The sequence below is a fragment of the Mirounga angustirostris genome, unplaced genomic scaffold, assembly GCF_029215605.1.
Source record: "Mirounga angustirostris isolate CCGP_5_RB_7025 unplaced genomic scaffold, mMirAng1.0.hap1 SCAF_15, whole genome shotgun sequence".
Taxonomy (NCBI): Eukaryota; Metazoa; Chordata; class Mammalia; order Carnivora; family Phocidae; genus Mirounga; species Mirounga angustirostris.
The window spans coordinates 10,905,545-10,920,850 of NW_026991723.1; the positions used below are offsets into that span (position 1 = coordinate 10,905,545).

Below are 15,306 nucleotides of genomic sequence, written 5' to 3' on the forward strand. Positions count from 1 at the left end.
CCAACGGAGAGTCCTGAGTGTCAAGGTGGCCATAAATTGTTGGATACCATATTTTCCTGCCTCTTCTTTATTTGCACGTTTTCGAAGCACTTTAACAGCGCATCTTCCTTGCTGGCGGGTGGGTGTAAGAAGGAGGAGGCTGAAGGTTCTTGCCCTGTCGGGTAACGTGCAGAGGACCCTCATCATTGGACTGCGTCGGGAGGAAGTGGGAGCTCTCGGAGGTAGGGGAAGAAGGGGCATAAAGGGGGAGGGGGGAGCCAGCCACACAGGGACTCCAAGAAGCCTTAATAGAAGGCAAAGTGCATCTTCGCTGGACGGTGTTGGAAACGAGGAGAAACCAACAGAAAAGAACACCAAAAGGGCAACCACAAGGGTTTCTGCTTTTTGGAACACTCTTAACCCAGGCCTCCAGCCCAGCGCCCGCGAGCCGGGTGAGCGGCCGCCACCTCCCCTGCGTCTGCAGGACCCGCTCCTCCATGAACTTGCCAAAACCCGAGCGCCTCTGCCGCGCACCGCAGCGCAGCCTCCGGAGCTCCGACGGGGAAGACGGTGAGATCGACATCCTGGGAGAGGAGGAAGATGAAGACGAGGAGGAGGAAGAGGAAGACGAAGAGGCGGAGGAGAGCCCGCGGTTCCTAGCGCAGCCGGGGGCGCCAGAGGCGCGGCGGGGCGCGGGCGCGCTTCCCCGAGAGCCCCCCGAGAGCGGCGGCGCCCCGAGCGACTCCTCCAAGTTTGGCACCGAGTTCAGGGCGTCAAGCGGCCCTGCGGCGGCCTCTGGGGGCGGCCCGCAGCCGGCGAAGCCCCCCTACTCGTACATCGCGCTCATCACCATGGCCATCCTGCAGAGCCCGCACAAGCGCCTCACGCTCAGCGGCATCTGCGCCTTCATCAGCGGCCGCTTCCCCTACTACCGCCGCAAGTTCCCCGCCTGGCAGAACAGCATCCGCCACAACCTCTCGCTCAACGACTGCTTCGTCAAGATCCCCCGCGAGCCGGGCCACCCGGGCAAGGGCAACTACTGGAGCCTGGACCCCGCCTCCCAGGACATGTTTGACAACGGCAGCTTCCTCCGGCGCAGGAAGCGCTTCAAGCGCCACCAGCCGCCGCCGGGAGTCCACCTGCACCAGCCCCCGCCCGTGCCCGCCGCGCCCGCCGCCCTGCACGGCCTCTGCCCGGGCCTGCTGCTCGGGCCCCCCGCCCCGCCGCAGCCAGTCCCGGGGGCCTACCCCGCCGCCGCCGCCGCCGCCGGCAGCCGCCCGTGCGCGCTGCTGCACCCTCACCCGCTTCGCTACCTGCTGCTGTCGGCCCCGGCCTGCGCCGAGACGCCCGGGAAGGCGCTGCGCGCCGACCTGGCCGCCGCCGGCGCGCTCTCGCCGCTGCAGCCCTCCCCGCGCTCCCGGCCTCGGGAGGAGGGCAAGGGGCCGGCGGCGCGGCCGCGAGACCGATGCACCCCCTTCAGCATCGAGAGTATCATGCGAGGGGCCCGGGGAGGGGGCACCGGGGCCGCGCAGGGTCTGCCCCCGACCCCGTGGGGCTACTGCCACCTGCTGCAGCGCCCGGCGGGCCTGTTGCAGCACCGGGCCGCCCCCCCCTTGCTGCGCGTGTCCGCTGCGGCCGCCGCGTCGGCTGCCCGGACCCTGTTGGAGCAGCCGCAGCAGCCCCCGCAGCAGGGCCGTACCAGCGGCGGCGCTCCGAGCGAGGGCGCTCTGCTGGGCCAGCGCCTGTCCGCCCCCGCGGCGCTGCTGGGGTGTCAGCCCGGAGCAGGAGGCCCCGGGCTGCCCACGGTGGCCAGCCTTTCCGGCAGAGAGGGTATCTTGCCGGCCTTTTGAGGAGCATCCACGCCCTGTCCGGGCGCTGACTCCGCGGGGCGCACCTGCAGCCCAGGTGTAGCGCAGAGCAATGAGGGGTCCCGCTCGCCTCGCCTTCTGCTCTCACGCACAACACCCTGCGCGGCGGGGGCAACGCGGGTGCATCTGAATCCCTCAGCCGGACAACCACTAACTGAAGCACAGTTCGGGTCGCTGCAAAATATTTACAAAGCTCAAGTCGGATACTGTCCAGACAACCGGGACATAAACTTCGGACGGCGGCAACTCTTGTCCTTTTTTTTTTTTTTTTTTTTTTTTTCTAGCCTCAGGTTGTGGCTTCTAGGACTTTTCCGGTTACACATTTTAGAGGAAGTAGGAACGTGAGCGGGATATTTCGTTCTGTTTTAAAAAAAGAGAGAAAAAGAAAATACACAAGGTCCAATGCACGACTTGTTTCCCCTTGTTCACTCCCTAGGAACTGTAAATATTAGTCCCAAGTCAAGTGCAAAATACTTATGTTCTTTATGTCTTCCTGAAATGGATGTGTAATATGGAATTTTAATTTTGAAACATTTGTTTCTGATCTGTGTGTCTGATGTGCCATCTTACGTGGAAAGATGTTGAAATCAAAGCTAGCTATATAGACCAAATAAAATGCGAAATCACTACACTGCATCATTTATTTCATATTACTTCCCAATAATCGATTTCTAAGTGGAACTTCTTTCAAAACTTAGTTCTTGGGTCCCCTGGGTGGCTCTGTCGGTTAAGCCTCTGCCTTCTGCTGGGGTCATGATCTCAGGGTCCTGGGATCTAGCCCAGCGATGGGCTCCCTGCTTAGCAGGCAGCTTGCTTCTCCCTCTGCCCCTCCCCCTGCTTGTGCGCTCTCTCTCTCTCTCTCTCTCTCTCGCAAATAAATAAAATCTTAAAAAAATAAAACTTAGTTCCTTCCTCCCAGTTAAACAATTTAGTTTTACAATTCATCTTCATTATAGGTAGCAGAAACAATTTTCAAAACGGCTTTCAAAACTTCCAAATATTTGAAGTTGAAAAGGTCCTGGGTTTTAAAATAACGGGATTCAGTATTTATGAAAGCGATAGAAGAAAAAGAATTGGAGAGAACTGTAAATATATTCTCCATTTGTTTTTCATTTTTCTAAAGACGTTGATTTTTCGCCTGGACAAAGTGGAGTACTATCTGAGATCAACTCAGAATGTAGCGGCCAACATTTACTAGGGAAATTTTTTTTAAAAAAGGCATTCGAATGTTCAAAAGCAGGGCCAGGGAAAAAAGCAAGGATCAAATGAAGCAACTGTGTTGTGGACATTTACAATTAAAACCATTTTCTCCCCAGATGGATGCCTTCTAAGGGCTCATAGTCCATTTCTTTAGAACAGAGAGAACTTTGTTGTTGTTGTTTCAAAAGGAATTTCTGAAAGAACTTTGCAACCAGAAAGGTTTCACTGTCATTCGGCTTCCAGGTGACCGGGTGGGAGGGAAACCAGACGAAGATGCCCATCAGGAAATACTCCCCAGAGAAAGCAAGTCTCTAGAGACCCCGCGGCACTAGCACTCCCGGTCCGGAGAAGGGCTCCTGTTTCAAAAGAATTGCATTCCTTGCCGCTTTGGGAGAAGTCACTTGGTAAATGTGAGAAGGTCCTTTCCGTTCATCTACTCCGCTGTTCCAGCTGTGAATTTCTAGGGAAGACAGACACATTTTTACAGCCGTTTAATTGGTCCACTTTTACCCCAGTTTCTCATCTCCTCCCCAGCACTGAGAACTTCTTCGCAAGTCTTGCCTGCGATCCTCACCTCCTCCGGGCTTGCAGTAGTGCAGTTCTGGGGACGTTCTGGGAAGCTCTCAAGCCCAACCTAGGTAGCCGCCTAGACTCGAACTTCCATTCTCCCTCCGCCCTGCACGTGCAGTGTAGCCTTAGTCCGCACCACCAGCACCGCGGACTCCCGGCAACGGCCCTTATGCTCCGGCTGCCGGGGACCTAAAAGCCCCTTCTAACCCCGCCCCCCCCAGCCACTTTCCCTTCTCAGGTTTTGCCCCGTCTGCACCCCGGCTTTAAGATCCGTTTGGCATATTCTGCAGATCTGGGGCTACCTGTGTTTGGCAACAAGCCCTGATAAAGAGAGCTTATTTCCTGCCAAGAACAATCCCGCTCACGTTCCAGCGCCGCCCCCCACCCCCACTCCCCTTGCTCTTGAGTGCGAAACCCTCTGCGGGCCTACACGCGTTCATTTATTCGGTCAACAAACTTCGTGGGAGCAATGCGTGGAGCCGCCGCTGAGCGCGGAGCCGACCCTCGGGGCTGAAGCCGGTTTCTTCCTTCGCTTCGCCCCAGGCCAGACCAGCACCGTCACGAACACGGGTGTCTGAGGGTCAGAACCCGGCCCAAGCCGGCCTCTCCCGCTCCTACTAATGAAAGCACATCGAACATGAATTTTCGAGAAAACTGTGGATTCGGTGGAAGAGTAAACTAAACGTTCTCCGCTGAACTTGGCGACTGCGCGGACAGGTCGGGCCTCGCGGGGGGCCCACGGGGTGCCCCTCCCGGCCCGCCCAGCCACGGCCCGGGTGCTGCGGCCAGCACCAGCCCAGCGGTGAGGACCAGCCCGGGCTGAGCCCACACCGCTGGCGGGGCGGCGCGGGGGCAGGTGGGTCCGCGCAGGGGCGTCCGGGAGCCTCCCGGGTCCCCGCGGCTGTCAGGGCCACACCTGCTGTACACCCCCGCGCGCAAGGCACAGCGTTTCCCTGTTGCGCAGAGGAATCGAGAGACGGGGTTGCCTCCGACCTTCGGGCTCCTCTTCTTGAGACCGGGCTGACTGGACACTTCCCGAGCGGCTGGGGGAGCGGAGCCTACGGGCTGGGAGGCGCAGAGAGGCTGGGGCGAGGGCAGGAGGGAAAGCGTGTAAAGCGACTCCCCCTCGGGTCCCACCGGCTAATAACTGATGGCAGTAAGGACAGCGGCTCACCGTTCTCCTCTGCTCCCTGTCTGTCTGCCAGGCACTGGGCTCCCCTTTAGCCCTCCCAGCACCCAGTGGAGAAGCCACGCTGGAATCCCCATCACACAGATGAGAAGTTTGCGACTTAGAGAAACTGAGAAACTCGCCCCAAGACCCTGAGGCGGTGGCACCGGGCCCTATTTGGTTTCTGAACCGCTAACCCTAAGGGCGCCCGCGACCTTCTCCTGGTTGGGCCTCGGGTGGGTCACGGAGACCGAGGCCTAAACGGACCTAAATTCCCGGCTCCCTGCCCCAGGCCCGGCGTGCCGGGAAGCGCACTTGTCCCCCCCCAGGACCCGGCCCCCCCAAGCTCGCGCCGTCGCTTCCCCAGCCCAGCTCCGGGCGCTCTGCTCCGCGTTTGTCTAGGAAGCGCTTGGGTGGAGCAGTGGGAAGGTCACGGCCGGGACTGCACCTGCCGCGCCCGGGTCCGCGCCGAACTACCCGACTCCACCCAAGGCAGCCAGCCAGGAGGCAGAGAAGGGTGCGTTCTTCCTCCCCAGTGGGATTTGCGTCCTCTTTGCGCTGGTGAGCCCCAAGAACCCAGGCACGCCTGGACGTAGTTGTCGGCGGCGCTGCGACCCCCCAGTCCGCCTGCGGGTCCGCAGCCGCCGCCCCCTCCCTGCCGCCCGCCCTCGGCGGTGGAGTTCGGCGGATGGCTGCCCCGCGCTGCCCCGCCAGGCCACACTTGGTCCCGGGAACCTTGACCCTGCGCTCCGGCTCGCGCCCCGCGCCAGGCACTGGTTCTGGACTGGCGAAAGGGTCGTGATGTGGCCGGGGGGCTGGGCCGCACCTGCGGCCTGGAGCGAGCTAGGGAGGGATGGCGACGCTGGGCTGGGCCAGGGCCAGCCCGCAGTTCACCCTCAGGTCAGAAGGAAGGGGCCCACTGCGTGGGGGTGGAGGCGGGGGCGCCTGCGGGCGAGGAGAGAGGGCGTCTGGGAAGCTGCAGACTGAGTGGCAGAAGGCAGCGAGCCTCGGTGCCCGTCGGCGGCCCGGTGGCGTGTGGCGCGGCGGTAACGTTCTCCGCGTCCTGCCCCGGCACACTGTGGGTGTCCGCAGTGTTTCAAAATACTCATGGGAATGCAGCTAATGCGGCTCTCTGCCGAAACCAGACGCCCCAGCTCCTTTCATCTGCCTTTCATCTGCCTTTCATCTGCCTTAGAAGCAATAAGGACAGAAAATCTAGAGAAACAGCAGAAACTAAGAGACGAGGAGTAAGGTCAAAACGGCAGTAAGAACTAACAGGGCTGAGAGCGAGATGAAGCGATTTTCAGCTTTCGGGGTTTTTGCACCGATCCGTCACCACATTGCACTGAAAGCCTGAGGGGACTGGGCTCTCATTCCCCCTGGCACTTAGGAAGAATGTTCAGAAATGTCTAGTCTGAACTGTAATCCCACTCTGACTGCTAATGTCCCCTACCTGTCATTTCTACAAAAATGGTTTAGGCTTAATGGCTGTTTTTTCTTTTTTCTTTTTCTTTCGTATCAGCACTGAAATTATTTAAGTGTGTTTCGAGTATTCATTGATTCCATATACACCACTTGGTTCAAAGAACTTACATAGATGATAGCTAATAATACCAAAATCTACCACCCCCACCCCCCCAAAAAAACCACCGCGGAAAAATAGGTGTAGGAAAAGCAAAAGGGTTTGAGAATCTAGTCTGAAATTCAGTTCCACACCAGTTCCCCATTGCTCAACTACCTTAACATAATCAAGGTTTATATGTCAAAATGGATGCTTATAAAAGAAATACCTGGATATAAACTTCATTTTCTTTCTTTCTTTTATAAAGATTTTATTTATTTGACAGAGAGGGATAGTGAGAGAGGGAACACAAGCAGGGGGAGTGGGAGAGGGAGAAGCAGGCTTCCCGCTGAGCAGGGAGCCCGACGTGGGGCTCGATCCCAGGACCCTGGGATCATGACCTGAGCGGAAGGCAGACGCTTAACCGACTGAGCCACCCAGGCGCCCCATAAACTTCATTTTCTTATTTGTTCTTGGAATGCAGGAGTATGTTTATTGAAATCAGTAATTAAGAACACTTTGGGATAGTTATGATTTATTCAGCTAGTGAAACAGATTCTATTCCCAAATACAGGCAAAGAGAACAACGAAATTAAATTAAGTGTAAGAGATTTCCTTTTCTCAGATAGTTTTGCTATGAATAGCTATGTCTATATTTAAGGCCATATTCATGACCAGTAGTTCTGAAAATTAACATGACTATTATTGTGTTATCTGAAGTATCTCTTGTATAAGAGATATTGTGCCATATTTCAAGCAGTGTTGACTTCTCCCTTAAGTTTTAAGTCTTTTTGAAATACATATAATAGAAACTTCCAAACATACACAAAGTTAGAGAGATTAGTGAAATTAACCTCCATGTGCCCCCCTCCACCCCCCAAGGCCAGCCTGGTTTCATCTTTACCCTCTGACAGTCCTCTTCCCGTTGGATTATTTTGAATCAAACCCCAGATATCCTGTCATTTCACCCATAAATATTTTTGAACATTTCCCTAAAAGATAAGAATTCCATTTCATGGTATGTAACCACTATACCATTAGCCCCCCTGAGTAACTCATTAATAGCACCAACTTCTCCAGGGAATATTTACATATTCTGAATCATCTCAGAACTTTTTGTTTAGTTGGTTGGTTTAAATTAGGAAACAAACAAGGGCTACACTTACACGGTTGATACCATGTCTTGTGTCTCGGTAAAGATTCTTCAATCCCCTTTATTGTATTGCATTTTTGTTTTTGCAGAAACTGGACTGTTCATCTTAAAGAATTGGACATTCTGGATCTTGTGATTACAGGCAACATCTTTCTGGTAAGATATTCTCAAGCATATGGTTATTTATTTATTTACTTATTTATTTAAAGACTTTTCTATTTATTTATTTATTTGAGAGGGACTGAGCGAGAGCACAAGTAGGGGGAGTGGCCGACGGAGCCAAAGAGGGAGAGGGAGAAACAGGCAACCCGCTGAGCAGGCGGCCCAATGCGGGGCTGGATCCCAGGACCCTGGGATCACAACCCTAGCCAAAGGCAGACGCCCAACCAACTGAGCCACCCAGGCGCCCCAGCATAATATCATTTATTTAGACTTTCAAATATTAGCAGATAATAGTATTGTTTGTAGAGGGGCAGGGAGCGGTCAAGATAGTTTGAAGAGTCAACTGTTGAGAGAATAAATTTTTATTCGGGGAAGCATGGGAAGGCTTATATGAAATTTTCCTAAACATATAATTTTTAAAAAGAGATTCCTACGGGTGAGTGAGTTGCAGAGTTCAGCAGTATTGGCAATGGTTCACTATTCAATAAACATTGGATGAGTTTTTTTTAAAAAAAAAGATTACTAGCTGGCTCAGTCAATAGAGCACAAGTAGGGGAGTCTGCTTGAGATTCTCCCTCTGCCCCTCCCCCCACTCTCTCTCTTAAATAAGTAAATAAATCTTAAAAAAAAAAAAAGGAAAGTAATCAACCTTTTTGGGTTCCTACTACTTTAATAAGTATACGCACTAAATAAAATTTCCCTTGCCATTCTTCCATTGTATATTGGACTTCTATTCTCTCATTTGTCTCATTCTGCAGTTATTTGCAGACGTTTCTATGTTACGCACTCTCTGGAATCCCTTTGAGTCTTAATGATCTTTATACCTCAAATGATTTCCAGCACATTGTCAAAAACACAGGTGAAATTAATTTAAATCAGTTGTATCTATAATATTGATAAGTGTGTAAAAGCGTGTTCATATATTGGACTCTGATTTGAGCTTGGGTGGATCTAAATATTCAAATTACCAACATTATTTGAAAATTATTATTATTCACCTAGAATAGATAGAGATTTTAGGTAAGGCTGGATCTGTATAATACCTTAATGAATAGGTCACATTTCCTGGCCATTTAATACCTGTTTGGTAAGCAGTCGATGCTCTGTATAATGCTTTTGGGTACTTTTTGTTTGCTTGAGTTTCCCGATTCACTGCATTCAACACTTAATATGATATATTATATCTGTATATTATATATTATCTATGTGTATCTTACATGTCTATTATATGTGTATATTTGGCTTTCAGTAGCTTTGGAAGTTTAATCCTGGAATAGATTTCCAATGTTTAGGTTGAAACGGCTGAACAGGTGGAAAAACCTTAGCCTTATTTCTGTATTTTTCCTGTCCCTCCTCCCTCCTGGGACTCCAAATACAAATATGTTAGGTTGCTTAAAGTTGTCCCATAGCTCACTGATGCTCTTAATTTTTTCCAGTGTTTTTTTTCTCTGTTTCATTTTGGCTAATTTAAAAAACGTACTTACCCTTCATTCTGCAATGTGTAATGTGCTGTTGATCCCATCCAGGGTGTTCTTCGTCTCACACATTATAATGTTCGTTTCTACAAGTGCGTTTGGGTCTTTTTCTCTATCTTCCATGTCTCCAGAGACAATGCTCAATCTTTAGCTTCTGGAACATATGGGATCCAGTAACATAAGTGTCCAGATGTACTTGTATGCTAACTCTATCATTTATGTCGTTTCTGGGTTGTTTATGATCGATTTTTATCCCCATTCTGTGTCCTAGTTTCTTGCCTCTTCACATCTCTGATAATTTTTGACTGGGTGACAGACATTGTAAGTTTCGCTCTGTTGGGTGCTTGATAGTTTTTTATTTCTCTAACTATTCCTGAACTTTGTTCTATCACACTGTTAAGCTACTTGGAAAGGGTTTGATCTTTTCAGATTTTACTTAGTTAGGCATTAAGAACAGCGCTTGAGGGGCGCCTGGGTGGCTCAGTTGGTTAAGCACCTGCCTTCGGCTCAGCTCATGATCCCAGGGTCCCACATCAGGTTCCCTGCTCAGTGGGGAGTCTGCTTCTCCTTCTCCCTCTGCCCCTGCTCATGCGCGCACTCTCTCTCTCAAATAAATAAAAATCTTAAAAAAAAAAAAAAAAAGAACAGTACTTGATCTAAGACTGCTTTGCTCCAAGCACTGAGGCAGAACCCAAAGCCTCATGAGTACTCTACCTGAAGCCTCATGAATTGAGGTTGTCCACTCTGGCTGACAGCCCCAGGCACTAATCCTGCCCCATGTGAGTACCCGGTGCCGTTCCCTTTAATCCTGGTGGATGGTTCTTTCTCCTGTCTCAGGCATGCTCTCAATTGCATGCTCTCTGATCGGTACTCTGCAGGATACTCGAGGGGGATGAGTATTGGAGGCAGCTCTCCCCAGTACCCCGCTCTGCTGGTCTAGCCACCTTGGCCTTCCCGGACTTCTCAGCTCTGTCTTCTCAAGTCAGGGAGACCTCTGAGCTCTGTCTACACCTGCTCCCTGGTCTGCGGCCAGGAAACCCTCACAAGACAGAAAACTGGGACAGTGGGAGCGCTCCCCTGATTTGTTTTCCATCTCTGGGGGATCCCTGTCCTTTACTGCTTCATTACGGTGTCTTCACATATATTGTCTAGTTTTCTGCTCTTTCAGGTGGGAGGGTAATTTTGGTCTCTGTGGCTTCATCTTGGCCAGAAGAAGTCATTTACCCAAGCGCTTCTACATCAAAAGACATATAATTGTATTTTAAGTTACTTTCCCTTTAAATCTCTTTTACCTTCTATCGATTATTTGGAAATTCCATTCTACTCAGGTTCTATGATCCATTTGGTTGATTCAGTGCGTGAGGCATTCCAAAACAGTCGTTAAGCCAAGGGGGACTCGGTCTGATGGGGCGAGAATTGTCGCTCTCCCGCCTACAGCGACCCTTACAGTTCACTCTGCATGTGGAGACAGTTTTGAAAGTGAAAGGGGGTGTTGTTAATAATTATATCAGGACCGTGGTTCCAACCAGACTATCCCTGGGGCTGGCGACACATTTGCACCCCACGTCTACTCTGTGTCCATGTGCATCATTACTTAATTCTACAGCCTTTACTGAGCTGGCTCTGTGCCAGGGGCTGGCATTGCCAAGATGAATAAGGCCACGTCCGGCCTGAAGGAGTGGACACAGAGAGAGAAAGCACTTTGCATGATCCAGTGTGATCTGTTCTCCGATAGAGCACAAGGAACTGAATGAAGGCCCAGTGAAGGGCACGTCTAACTCCAGTGGAGGGGTGGTTAGGGCAGCTTCCCAGAGGAGCTGAGTCTTGAAGTCTGTTCACTGGGTACTTGGGATGAGAGGTTGGGGGAAAATGGTATTCTGCTCTGTGTTGGGGCCAAGAACCAGGGGAACAGAGTGTAATTAGAGGTTCATTCTGATTGGCGGGAGAACAATGTACATACCATATGGAAAGGAGAGCAGAAAGCAGTACTTACAGAGTGAATATTTAGTGCTCACTTACCCCTGGCTGGATGCAGTTCCAGGCACTTCCAAAATTTAATCTTTATAAGGACCCAAGGAGGGAGGTATTATTATTATTGTCCTCATTTTACAGAGGAGGAATCTAATCTGAGACACAGAGAGGGTAGGTCCCTTGCCCAGGGCCACACAGCAAGTTTGTGGTAGATCCTGGAATTGAGTCCGGAGTCCCTTCATTCTCAACTCCTGAGAGCCAGATGCTAAGAAGCCTCACTATTCGGAGCCGAGCTTTGCTAACGACAGTGTCCTGCAGGCAACCAGGACCCTCTAAAGCATCTGAAGCCAGAAGTGACTCATCTGAAGATGGTATAAGAAGGCTTCTCCCCAAGAGGAGCATTAACATGGGATTTCGTAGGGATTTCTACTAGGGGCAAGAGGTGGTGAGAGTGTGAGTTAAAGCTGCAGCAGTGGGGATGGACAGGAGGGGGTGCATTTACCTGCTGGCTAGTGTCCTTTGGCGTGGCGAGCACAGCGAAGAGTATAGTCGGAGTCCAGGGAGAGGCCAGGCATCGGGCTTGTGCCCCTGCGTGGACACACGGTTATAGCAGGAGAAGCAGGTGTGTTGGAGAGGGGGATTCCAGCTGAAGACTTCTGCCTCAGCCATGGAGTATCTGAGGGGCTCGTACAAGCGCCAGGCGGAAGTCCAGGAGGCAGTAGGAGACTGAAAACTGGAACTCAGGAGAGTGGTTTGGGCAGGGGGTGTGGGGAGCCGTCAGCATGGGGGAGGCGGGAGAGCTGGTGTTTGGATGAGGCATGGGTAGAGGAGAAGACAGGTGGGGACAAACGCGGGACACCCCTGTTCATGAGGTGCTGTGTGGGTGGGGGGACCTCAGGGGGGCCGAGAAGATGCTGAGGAGAACTAGGGGCCCCCTAGTTACAGCTGCAGAAGAGCAACAAGGAGTAAATGAGTAGCTGGAGCCCAGAAAGGTCAAATCAAAGGAAGACTGGATTTGGTACTAGCTGGTCACATGCAGAAAGATCTTGGAGCCAGAAGGAAAATCATGGTGACTTACGGGGTGTCTTAGTTTCCTGGGGCTGCCGCCACAAAGCACCTCAGTCCAGGGGGCTTAAAATAGCAGCACTTTGCTCTCTCCTGGTTCTGGAGGCTTGAAGTCTGAAGTCAAGGTGTCAGAAGGGCCATGCTCTCTCTGAAGCCTCTAAGAAAGGTCTGTTCTGTGCTTTTCTCTTAGTTTCTGGTGTTGCCTGCAACCCTTGGGGTTCCTTGGCTTGTAGACGCAATGCCCCAGTCTGTGGCCTTCTCCCTGAGCACTGGCCGTGTCTCCTCGCCTCTTCTTAGGTTTACTAACTTCACTAATTACATCTGCAAAGCCCTATTTTCAAACAAGGTCACACTCTGAGCTTTCTGGGAAAAAACATACATTTTGTGTGGGGGGCGGGGGGCACTGATGACCCCACTACAGGGGTAAATAAGTATCAAGGAAGAGTGTGGACTTTGCTTTAAGAAGCTGGAGAGAGAGACAGGAATAAAGAGATTCTTTTCCCCCTAAAATGGGAGGTCTTAAACTGTTGAATAAATGAAGGAGCCCTAGGGATGGAGAGGTTAAGGATTCCGGGCTGAGAGCGATGGAAGTCCCCGAGGGGCGGGGGCCTGGAGCCCAGGTGCTGGGTCCAAGGTGGGCAGGCAGAACGGGACGGGGTGGGGAGGAGGGGGCGAGGTAAGCCCCGCAGCCGGACAGGGACGTGTCTGAGGGCACAGGGGACACCAAGCGGGGCGGGATGAGACATAACAACGCAGCTCTGTGCCTGTTGGAGGTGTTCCGTTCAGCAAATCAAGAGCAGATGTTGGAGTGAGCAGCTGAAACAACAGCTTGAGAAACGAGTCCTACTTTGTGGGGAGACGATTAGTTAAGGATTCTGGCCTTGGGAACCCAGTCTGTTCGTGCCTGTTACAGAGGTTTGGGGGAGCAGGTTCGGCGTCGATGGGAGAATGATCATGATGGCCAGAGGGAGAAGCCCCGTCATCAAGAAAGCCAGTCCCTGTCTTGGAGACAAGTGTTCACCCAGTGCTGTCGTTACCCTCCATGTAATAATGGTCCTAGATACGGCCATCTGGAGGAGTCCTTATGGCAAAGGACAGAGCAGGGAGCATGAAGCCCCAGCGTTGAGATAAAAAGATAACTCAGGGTGGGGCTGGAGGAGGAAGGGGGGGGGGGGGCTCTTTCCAGGTCGGCTTGGCCAGGTCCTTCAGTCCCCGGAGAGCAAAACCATCCCCAGCTGCAGGTGGCAGGTTTGCCGAATACTCCCCAAGAAGAACACTTGGCAAATGACCGCATCGCACACGTGCTGGGGAGCCCCTCCGGTCTCTCTTCTGCTTCAACGCCCTCCCCCTTCGCCCCTTAATCTCAGAGTCTGTGGGAGCAATGGGGAGGTTTGAGGAAGACTTACTCCGAATGAAATCCCTAGTGTATTCTGTTTCTCAACTGCAGGGAGAAATGCAGAACAGTGTAAGAGTTGTTACAGAGCTTGTTTCTATCCCATCTGTGTTGGGTCCATCCGTGCAGGAGCCTTTTCTGGATCCAACTATTTAATTGTTGTGGAGGGCCTGGCCTAAAATCTGAGCAGATGAAAACCGTTTTAGGAGAGTTGAAATTCTAACCCTTGATGGGCTAAAGCAGCTGAGCCCTGGCCCTGCGTTTTCACACATCTGTTTCAACGAGCTGCCCCTACCGCCAGAACAGCGGTTCCCAACCAGGGGCAATTTTGTCCCCCAGGGAGGAACATTTGGCAATGTCTGGAGTCCCTTTTGCCCCTTCTATTTTTAAAAATCATGGCAAAATACACAGAACATAAAATTTAGCGTTTTGACCGTTTTTTGGTGGATGGCTCCGAGGCACGTTCACTGTTGTGCAACCATCACCACTGACCATCTCCAGACCCCTTTTCATCTTATATTTTATTTTTTTTAAAGATTTTATTTATTTATTAGAGAGAGAGAGCACAAGCAGGGGGAGCGGCAGAGAGAGAAGCAGGCTCCCTGCTGAGTAAGGAGCCCAACATGGGGCTCCATCCCAGGACCCTGGGATCATGACCTGAGCCAAAGGCAGACACTTAACCGACTGAGCCACCCAGGCACCCCCTTCTTCATCTTATAAAACTGAAACTCTGTACCCGTTCGAAGATAACTCCCCATTCCTTCCTCCGCTCCAGCCCCGGGCAACCACCATTCCTTTTTCTGTCCCTATGAATTGGACTTCTTAGAGGTACCTCACACACATCTGGGGAAGGGGGTGCTGCTGGCCCCCAGGGCGTCCAGCCCAGGGGAGGCCTCTCAACATCCTGCAATGCCCAGAACAACTCCCACAGCACAGCATCGCCCAACCCAAGCATCACTCATACTGAGCCTGAGAAACCCTGAGATCGAAGAGATCCATTCAGAGTCTCAAGCTGCAGCATCTTAATCAGCAGATAACAGTGGTGCCACAGTAATAAACCATCTCCAGACCTGTGATTTAACACAAACGAGTTTCATTTGTGCTCTGACATGAGGAATCGTTAGTCAGCGACCTGGGCGTGGTGAAGTGTGTGGCAGCTTTCAAAATTTCCATGGGAAATGGCCACATCACTTTAATCCACGTTTGATTGCCCCGATCAAAATCACATGCCCATGCCTCATTTCAGAGGAAGTAAGGATGTGCATCTTTGTGACTTTGGCCTAAAGATTTTTACATGAGACTGTTGGTTTCTTTCTTTTTTTAAAAATAGACTTCATTTTTTTTCAAGCATATTTAGGGTCAGAGCAAGCCTGAGTAGAAAGTACAGTTATTTCTATATACCTCCTGCTCCCCCTCCCACCACATGCACAGCCTCCCTGCTTATGAACACCCCCCAACTGGAGCGGGACTTGGTGATACTGGTGAACCTCCCCTGACACATCATTATCACCTGAAGTCCATAGTTTACAGTAGGGTCCACTCTTGGTGTTATAGATTCTTTGGGTTTTGACAAATATATTAGGATATAACCCACCATTATTCCATCATACAGAGTAGTTTCGCTGCCCTTAAAACTCTCCATGCTCTGCCTATTTATCCCTCCCTCCTCCAGCCCCTAGCAACCACTGATCTTTTCATTGCTTCCATAGTTTTGCCTTTTCCAGAATGTCATGTAGTGGGA

General features: G+C 51.6%; 1 protein-coding gene across 1 annotated transcript; it reads left to right on the top strand.

The window, feature by feature from the left end:
* The first annotated feature begins 281 nt into the window (after positions 1 to 281).
* LOC123850228 (forkhead box protein D4-like 1) lies at positions 282 to 2,220 on the top strand. Its single transcript, XM_045883641.3, has one exon. It carries the CDS (start codon positions 477 to 479, stop codon positions 1,827 to 1,829), a length of 1,353 nt encoding a protein of 450 aa, XP_045739597.1. The 5' UTR covers positions 282 to 476; the 3' UTR covers positions 1,830 to 2,220.
* Positions 2,221 to 15,306: the final 13,086 nt, after the last annotated feature.